The sequence below is a fragment of the Balaenoptera ricei genome, chromosome 20, assembly GCF_028023285.1.
Source record: "Balaenoptera ricei isolate mBalRic1 chromosome 20, mBalRic1.hap2, whole genome shotgun sequence".
Classification (NCBI taxonomy): Eukaryota; Metazoa; Chordata; class Mammalia; order Artiodactyla; family Balaenopteridae; genus Balaenoptera; species Balaenoptera ricei.
In genome coordinates this window covers 54226376-54235355 of record NC_082658.1, presented here as the reverse complement: position 1 = coordinate 54235355, position 8980 = coordinate 54226376, and the positions used below count along the sequence as shown (strand labels likewise).

At 51.7% G+C, this 8980-nt stretch overlaps 1 protein-coding gene across 14 annotated transcripts in view; it reads left to right on the top strand.

Annotated features, from left to right (window-relative positions):
- Window positions 1-3939: 3939 nt before the first annotated feature.
- The window catches only part of MINK1 (misshapen like kinase 1), a 50282-nt gene continuing 45241 nt past the window's right edge, over window positions 3940-8980 (top strand). For 7 of the 14 annotated variants that reach the window (XM_059907820.1, XM_059907819.1, XM_059907822.1 and 4 more), the window contains exon 1: window positions 3944-4242. In XM_059907820.1, the coding sequence (XP_059763803.1) occupies window positions 4186-4242 (57 nt within the window). In that variant the 5' untranslated portion in view covers window positions 3944-4185. Of the gene's footprint in view, window positions 4243-8980 lie in introns of all 14 variants that reach the window. The other 7 variants (XM_059907812.1, XM_059907821.1, XM_059907814.1 and 4 more) reach the window with 2 other exon arrangements.

Here is an 8980-nt window from a genome sequence, read left to right as displayed (position 1 = left end):
TTGGTGACCTTGTCAAGTCACATCACTTCTCTGGGCCTCAGTGGTCCCAACTGGGAAATGGGAATAATACTTAATAACTGGCTTGCTGTAAAGATTCAGTCATTGACTCAGATATTTATTGAGTACCTGCTCTTTGCCAGACACCATTCTAAACTCACAGCAGTGAGTACAACAAAGTCCCCACCCTCGTGGGACAGGCACGTATGTCCTGGAGCTTCAGTGTCCAGTATAGTAGCCACCAGCCACATTTGGCTATTTACATTTAAATTAATTACAATTAGAAATAGGTAAAGATTTAGTTCCTCAATCGCAGCAGCCATATTTCAAGTGCTCAGGAGCCACTCGTGTCTAGTGTCTAGCATATTGGACGGTGCAGGTATAGACCATTTCCATCATTGCACAGAGTTCTATTGGTTGGCAGTGCTCCAGAGGGAAGAGAGAAAATAGATGGTGTAGTCTACAAGAGAATGTAGTTCACACTGGACTGAGGAGGGTTACCTCCCATGGCAGGTGGAGAGAAAAGGATAAGATAACAGGGGTATACAGAGAGAGCTCTTTGAGTGAACTGGTGACTTTTATTTCTTAAGCTGGGTGGTGGGATATGAACTTTATATATATTTTTCCATATCTTTTTGTATATCTGAAATATTTTTCAATTAGAAAAAAGTTTAGCACAGTCCTGGATCTTGCCCTTTGTTCCCCCAGCCTCACTCCCCAATCTCAGAGTTGACCATAGGAGCAGGAAGAAACAGAGGGGAATAGAGTGAGCAGTTTAGGAGGCCTTCCTGGAGGAGGGGTGTGCTTGTGGATGATGACGTGGAGAGAGGGGATACTGTGGCCTTGCTCCCATCCTCTCTTTTGAGTCCAGCCCTCCGTTCCTCTGAAGAAGCCACCTCCACACAAGAAATTCCCCCTCCCATGGATAGCCAGTCCCCAGGTACTAATTGGCATTCTGCTAATTAGCCTCATTGTCAGCACTAAGGGCCTCTTTCCCTAGGGGACCATTACCTCATTAACTGTGGAGTGGAGTGAAGGCAGCAGCTGCCCCAGGGCCGGGCCAGGGGTAGGTGGGCTTCTGCTTCATACTGTCTGCTGGTCTATCTGCTCCCCACTCATTGGTCCTGGAGTTTCTTGAATGGAGGCCCACACAGTGTAGGGAAAAAAAGCAGTGGGCCTGCAATCAGAAGAGTTGCCTCTAGACCCAGGGTGAAGAGAATGAATCCAGCCTCCCAAGGTGGGTGGGAGGCCCTGAGGGTGATTGGGTCTGTGCAAAATGTCCAACCCCCAGGGATCCAAAATTTGTCTTATTTTTAATAGTTTAACTTTTCTTGATGCCTGATCCAGGGCTTCCTCTACCACATTGTCTCTTTTAAAGTTATTATGGACAATTTCATATATACATAAAAGTAGAGAATAGACTGATGAAACCTCAGGTACCCACACATCAATACTCCAGCTTCAATAATTATCAGCAGGACTTCCCTGGTGGTGCAGTGGTTGGGAATCTGCCTGCCAATGCAGGGGACACGGGTTCAAGCCCTGGTCTGGGAAGATCCCACATGCCGCGGAGCGACTAAGCCCATGAGCCACAACTACTGAGCCTGCGCGTCTGGAGCCTGTGCTCCGCAACGGGAGAGGCCGAGGCCGCGACAGTGAGAGGCCCGCGCACCGCGATGAAGAGTGACCCCCGCTCGCCGCAACTGGAGAAAGCCCTCGCACAGAAACGAAGACCCAACACAGCCAAAAATAAATAAATAAATAAATAAATAATAATAATAATAACAATTATCAGCACAGGGCCAATCTTGTTTCTCTATCCTCCCCACCCCCCAGGTTAGACTGCCTCTTGAGGTTTGGGTGGCCATCTGTCCTACCTCTGTGATCTTAATTTGCTCATTCTTTGATTCCGTATGTCTTTATTAAACACTGCCTGAGTCAGGCATTAGTAAATTTACTGAGGACCTTGAATATACCAAGTGCTTCACATACCTAATTTTATTTTATCCTAACCTTCCTGTTATTATCTCTGTTTTACAGATGATAGAATTGAGCCTGAGAGATTAATGACTTGCACAAAGCACTGTGCTTTTTCCTACTATCCCATGCTCTTGTCCTTGAGTTACTATATTTCACAGTGCCTACCCAGACACAGAGGCCTTCATTCACTTGCATGTTACTGAACCTCTAGTGGGTGCCAGGCCCTGTGTTGAACAAGGCTGACATAATTCTTGCCTTTAAGGAGATTCAACATTTACAATTCAAAGTGTTAAATGTTACCATGGGTTTAAGCCAGGTAGCTAAAACAGAGGAGCCAAACTCAGTCTCAGGGGGTCAAGGAAGTCTTCATGGAGGAGGTGATTTAGACATGAAGGACAAAGCAAAAGTCAGTGAGAATGGGCATGGTCAGAATATTCTGGGGGAGAAGAAATGGTTGAGGAGGGTCTTTTGAGTTCCGGGAACTGCGTGTAGAGGATTTCCATATGGCTAGAACATGTGAGGCTGAATGGTGGAGTACTGAAAAACAGGGCAGGAGAAGCAGGCAGAATCTTGAAGGGTCATGGTTGCCACACTTGAGGCTCCAAAGACAGTGGGGAGCTAGTGAGGGATCTTAAACAGAAGAGTTACATCAGATTTGAGTTTTAGAAAAATCACGCACTCTGAGTATAGAGAATTGACCTAAGGAGGTCAGTCAAGAAGACCAAGTAGGAGGCTAATAAGAGTATTGGAGGTAGGTGATGATTATGGCTTGGACAAGGACAATAGCAAGGTAAACTGGGTGTGGCGGGGGTGGGTGGGAGAGGAGCAAGACTGGATGTGCGTGGGAATGTGCAAAGGAGAAGGGTCCAGAAAGGAGGATGTCTGCCTCTTTCCAAGGACTTTTCATTCAAACTCTTCTAAGCGATGTTTACATTAAGGCTGACGGTGGGGTCTTTTGGAGATACCATCATTGCTGGAAGTGATCTCAAAGATCAAACGGCCTTCTCTTTCTTTCAAATTCACAATGAAAGAAAGGCCCAGAGAAGCAAAGCAACTCGTTCAAGGTCACACAGCATGTCAGTGGCAGAACATGACTCCTTGTTCTTTATATAGCATTACCCAGCCTCCAGTGAGGCTAATGGCTGGGGGTGCTACGCCAACATGACTAGACCTGAGGTGACCCAAGCAATATTGGAAGGGGCTGGACATAGATCCCTCCTCCTCCCTTCCACCTCCCCTTGCCACCCCCTCCCCCTCGCACAGCTCCAGGGATCAGTCAATGAATAATTGTTGAAACAGTTCCTGCGTACAGAACAAGAGGTGCAGAGACAAAGGTCTGCGGTAGGATTCCCTATCCTGAGATCTGAGATCCCCTTCTCAACCCTCCCCACTGCAGCCGGGGGAAGGGGGTCAGGGGCATTCCTGAGGCAGCCAGTCCTCTTCTCCACTCCCCATCCCCAAGGTGGTTTCTCCAGCCAAGTTCTCACGAAGAGGCCCCTCCCTCAGCGGCTCCATTGTTGCCATGGCAATTAGGTGGGTGGACAGCCCATCCTATCTAGAGGCCACCCAGCCCTCGCGTGGGGAGTTACCATAACAACCCCCCTAGTAATAGAGGGTGTTGGGTCCCGCCCCCCTCCCCCCGCAAATAGAGAGGTGGGTGGCTTGATTGGCAGCTGGGCACACGAAAGAGGAGGGAAAGGGAAGGAAAGGCGTCAAAGGAGAGCTCAGAAGGAAACGGGGGAGAGAAAGGGCAAGAAATACGGGGAGGGAAGGAAACGCGTGTGCGCACGCGCACCAGCTGGTGGGCGCGCTCCCCGGCGGCCCCGGCCACCGCCCACTTCTTTCACGCCTGGCTCGCGGCGCGCGCCTTTCGCTCTCTCTCCTGCGCCTGCGCGCAGGTGTCAGCGCCGAGGGGGAGGGGGAACCCGGCGCGCTCGCGTCACGTTCCCTCTTCCACCCTCCCCGGTGCTCGGCCATTCTGCGCCTGCGCGGGAGAGTCGGGAGGCTCGGGTTGCAGGCTCTGGGGCGATATCGCCTGTCAGTCGGTGGGTCGGTCTTCCCGCCGGCCTTCCCCCTCCCGGTTCTCCGCGGGAGGCGCGGTGGAGTCCGCCCCCGGGATCCCCCGATGGGGGAGAAGCGGCGACGGCGGCAGCGGAATAACCGAGCCGGAGCGTGAGCGGCCCCGGGGCCCCGTTCCCGGCGGAGGCCATGGGCGACCCAGCCCCCGCCCGCAGCCTGGACGACATCGACCTGTCCGCCCTGCGGGTGAGCTCGCTGCCCCCCAGCCTCGCCCCGCGGCGACCCCCGCCCCCTTCCGGGCGCCCGCTGCTGCCAGGCCTCCGCCCTCCGCTCCCCTCCGCTCTCCACGCGCTGCAGATTCTGGGAGCCAGTTCGGTCCCCGCCCTGGGGCGCCCCGCCCCCATTCTTCCCTCCGCCTCTACCTTTACTGAGGTTCCGGATCCCCTTCCTCCCAGGTGTTTGAGGGGCACCCTCTGGTTCTCCTGAGCCTGCAGACTCTTTACTGTGATGCCCCTCCCTGGCCCCTGACATGCTTTGAGGCCTCTTTCCCCCCTTTCTCTTACTTAGATCTTCTTCCTCCCCCTCCTCTTTTTCGGCTCCTCGAATTTTGACTTTGCCAATGCCTTGCCAGCCTCCCCCTCATCACCCTTTCTCCTCCTCGCCCAGCCCTGAATTGCATCTCTTCCCCGGTCGGCAGGCACTTCAGCCTCCCCTCTCCGCCGCACACCTCCTACCGCCGCCCTCATCCCCTGCTCAGCTCTCCCCGTGCCTTCGCGTTTCAAGTGCAGCAGTCCAGAACCAGGCATTTCCGGTCTCAGGGTCCCCGCAGATTACATTACCAACTCTGCAGCAGCGTGGGGCTGGGAGGAAAGACAACTGCACTGGGGGAGGAGGGGACGCGTTTCTTGTCTTCAGAAACTCTGGCCTGGGCTGGGAAGAGGATATTTATATGTCTGTACACACACAAACACATGCAGCATGTGGTTTGGAAAAGCCTGGGTATTCATGGTTTTGCTGGAGGGAGGGGGAGGCGATGGAGATTTCTCCAGGGAGGGGTTCATTAGAAAAGGGATCAGGGGAAGCAACTGCAGCAGGAATTTCTTCGAAATATTCGTTGTCCCTCCTGGGGCTCTTGCATGCCCTCATTTGGGGGCTTTCAGCAGCATTTATATGTTTTTCTTCAGCAGGGAGCCCTGGCTTAAGGGGCAACTGAGTGATTTCAAGGTGAAGACTCCCGCCTGTCCCCCAGGGGGTGTTTTTGTCCTGTGTCCTTCCGGCCTTCTCAACAGGCCAAGGTGTTGGTGAGAGCAAGATTTCCCATCTCTGGGTTAGCTGCTCTGGAGGCCCCTGTTGAAATCGTCTTCTGGCTTTTGAGTTAGCCAGGGAACATGGGCAGTAGTGGGAAAAGGCGGTCAGCCACACAGGTGCCCCGGATATGACTGGAGGGGAGAGGGGAATTAAGAGAGCAGAGTCATGTCGTTAATTGGGTTTCTCTAGGTGACACAGTTTTTCTTGCCATTCAGGTCATAATTTGTTTGGTGCAGTGTTGGGCTAGGAGACCTGACTTGCTGGAGATAAGGTGATAAGTTGCTGAGGAAGGAGACGGAACATTGATTTCTCTCTCTCTCTCTTTGTGTGTGTGTGTGTGTGTGTTGGTGGCAAGAGGGTCTGAAGGCTTTAGGAGGGAGATTCGCGGGCTTTCTCTAGTTGCGGCGAGCAGGGGCTACTCTTCGTTGTGGTGCGCAGGCCTCTCATTGCGGGCTTCTCATTCTCTTGTTGCAGAGCACGGGCTCTAGCTGTGTGGGCTTCAGTAGTTGTGGCACGCGGGCTCAGTAGTTGTGGCACGCGGGCTCAGTAGTTGTGGCTCGCGGGCTCTAGAGCGCAGGCTCAGTAGTTGTGGTGCACGGGCATAGTTACTCCGCGGCATGTGGGATCTTCCTGGACCAGGGCTCGAACCCGTGTCCTCTGCATTGGCAGGCGGATTCTTAACCACTGAGCCACCAGGGAAGCCCAGGAGGAAGATTCTTAAGATCAATTTAAACTGTGATTCTCAAGTTAAGCCAGCTGGGATGTAAGATGGAAATCCAGGCTCCCCTTAATGAGCTTGTCTTTAGGATGAGCCCCCATCTTCCCTTCCCATCTTGGTTGTTGATTAACTCTGGCTACAGGTCTCTGTGCTGTGGTGACTTAAATATAATAAAAAAGAAGGTGGGTCCAAACCATGACCTTTGGTTTAAACCTTGTGAGACTCTCCTTGGGCTTCTCTTTCCCTTTAGCCTCTTCTGGTAGTTTGGCCTGGACCCTCAACCTGGGATTTCCAGCAATTCTGCAAACACCGTCTGACCTTGGATTTGGTATTTCCCTTCTGGACTTCTCTACTTGAAGCAATGTTAGCCTCTTTCCTCAGTCGCCTCCTGCTTTATTCTCCTCTCCCTTCCTCAAGAGAGCCCTGTGACCTGCTCCCAGCGCTTCTGTCTTTCCTGCCTCATGCTTCCTAAGAAAGCATTGCCCTTCCCCCACTACCACCCCAGTACTCCAGGGCTGGAGGGAGTGCTTTCTTTGAAATGGGGCTGCAGAAGGCCTGCTTTCTCCTTGCTGCTGGCCTTTGCTCAGGGCCTGTCCCCTCCACCCCACCTCGGAGAGCCCCTGTGGCACTGTTGAAAAGCTCTCTCAGTCATCTCTTGTTCTGTTTCTGTCTGTTTTCCAGTGAGAAACGGCAACCTGGAGAATTAGCAGAAAAGCGTGTTTCCCTGTACTACATCATCTCGTGTTGGGGGCCTGGGGAGGGGATGGGAGAGGAACATATTCAGCATTTATTAGCCGGCGTCAAAGAGCCCAAGTTGTCTTTCTCCTCTTATTTCAAGATAGGGCTTGGCTTCCAGCTGGTGATGAGAGTAATAGTCTGATATTAGGGAAGATTGAATTGCAGTATCTCTTAGCCATGTGTGGAGAGGCGGGTGGACCTACCACACTGTGACCACAGGCACGCTTGACCTCTTTGAGGCTCTGTTTATCCACCAGCCCAGTAGCATGGGGTTGTGTTCCTGAGTTCAAGTCCCTGCTTTCTCACTTACTGTGTAACCTTGGCCTTTCTCCCCCTTCTTCCCTAGTTTGCTGCAGAGTCTGCAAAGAGCCTTACCTCTCTAAGGCTCCGTTTGCCCATCCGTATAGTGGTGATGGTACTGAACTCAGAGTTGCTGAGGATTAAGTGAAATACTGCATATTAAGTACTTAGTTCAGTTCCTGGCACATCATGACTATATGATCACCCTTATTGGTTTTTTGTTGTTGTTGTTGTTTTGTTTTTTTGGCTGCGTTGGGTCTTCGTTGCTGCGCGCGGGCTTTCTCTAGTTGCAGAGAGCGGGGGCTACTCTTTGCAGTGCGCGGGCTTCTCATTGCTGTGGCTTCTCTTTGTCGCGGACTACAGGCTCTAGGCACACGGGCTTCAGTAGTTGCGGCACGCAGGCTCAGTAGTTGTGGTGCACGGGCTTAGTGGCTCCACGGCAAGTGGGATCTTCCCGGACCAGGGCTTGAACCTGTGTCCCCTGCATTGGCAGGCGGATTCTTAACCACTGCGCCACCGGGGAAGCCCTCACCCTTACTGTTAATTGTTATCAGATGACAATCAGAGAAGGCTTCCAGCGCAAGTGTATCTAAAATAGCACTTCCTCCCCTGCTTGTTTTCATGTAAATTTTTATATAGCATCCCTTAGCCCGCTTTGTTTTATTTCATAGTGTTTATCGCCAGCTGACATATATTTATATATATCAACCCCGACTAAAATATAAGTTCAGTGCAAGTTAGGATTTTGACTGTTCTGTTCATTTTTGCATCCCCAGTGCCTGTAACAGTGTTTTGCACATAGTGGGGGCTCAACTGTTTGTTGAATAAATGCGTATCATAACAAGTGAAAGCTCTTAGCACAGTCTTGCTTAGAGAAAGCATTCAGTAAGTGTCATGCTTGTTAGGCTTTCTCTTGCCATCTGTAGACACACAATTAAGAATATATCTTTTCTGGGTTATTTTTGGAATCAGACCTTGTGGTAAACAAGAGTTCTGGAAGCCTCCATCGGAGCGACATCCTTGAAGTAAAGTTAGGATCTTCCAAGAGAAAAAGCGGGCCTCTTTTTTCAGACCTTCTCTGTGTCCAGGCTTGGTTATATCCCAGGAGAATCTTCTGACTTGGAACTCTTGGCTTCTCACGAAGGATAAGTATCAGTGGAAGAGGACGGGACAAGGAGGGAGCAGATCCCGGGCTGACCTCTCTCCTTGTGCATTGCTCCTTTTGGTTGACCCACTTCATCAACCAAGCAGCCTTTCTTTACTGTCCAGCCAGCTGGAGGTTTTAGACTGCAGTGTCCTTGGAACCATGGAGCTGTGCGCAGTGTGGCTGTATTGAAATAATACCATGACGTGCAGTCAGGAGGGACTTGTTGCCGGGTAGTAGTGCTGACAGAGATGTTCTTTCTCAAATGATCTTATGTTGTTGTGTCTGTTCTTTGGAGGAGTCGCTTCCCCTTCCTTTTTTCTTCACGAGGCTGTGGAGCCAGCACCGCTCAGAAAGCTGGCAGTCCTGGGCATGTATTTCTCGGCTGCTGAGCAACTGCTGCACTCTGATGCGCTCGCTGTCCAAATGTTGACGACAGATGCCTCAGGCAGGGGATGGGGAGGCTGACCTCCTGCGGCAGAAGCAATGGCATTGACTGGGGACTTTTTTCCTAGAGAACTGCAGATGGGAGTGGGGCTGTTTGGGGAGCTAGTGGCACTTGGAGTGAAGTGAAAAGCTGCTTTGGCAAGAGGATGGAAGGAAGCTTGCGGAGAACTTTGCTCAAACTAGGTGTTCAGCCATCCCCCAAACGAGGGAAGAGGCGTCGCCACCTTTTATGCTGCGGGATAGGACAGAGCCATGGCCCTTCGTAACACACGGAGGGGAGGGTCTTTGAAGAAGTGAGGTTTTCACAGTTAAGAGAACAGTAAGAAGGT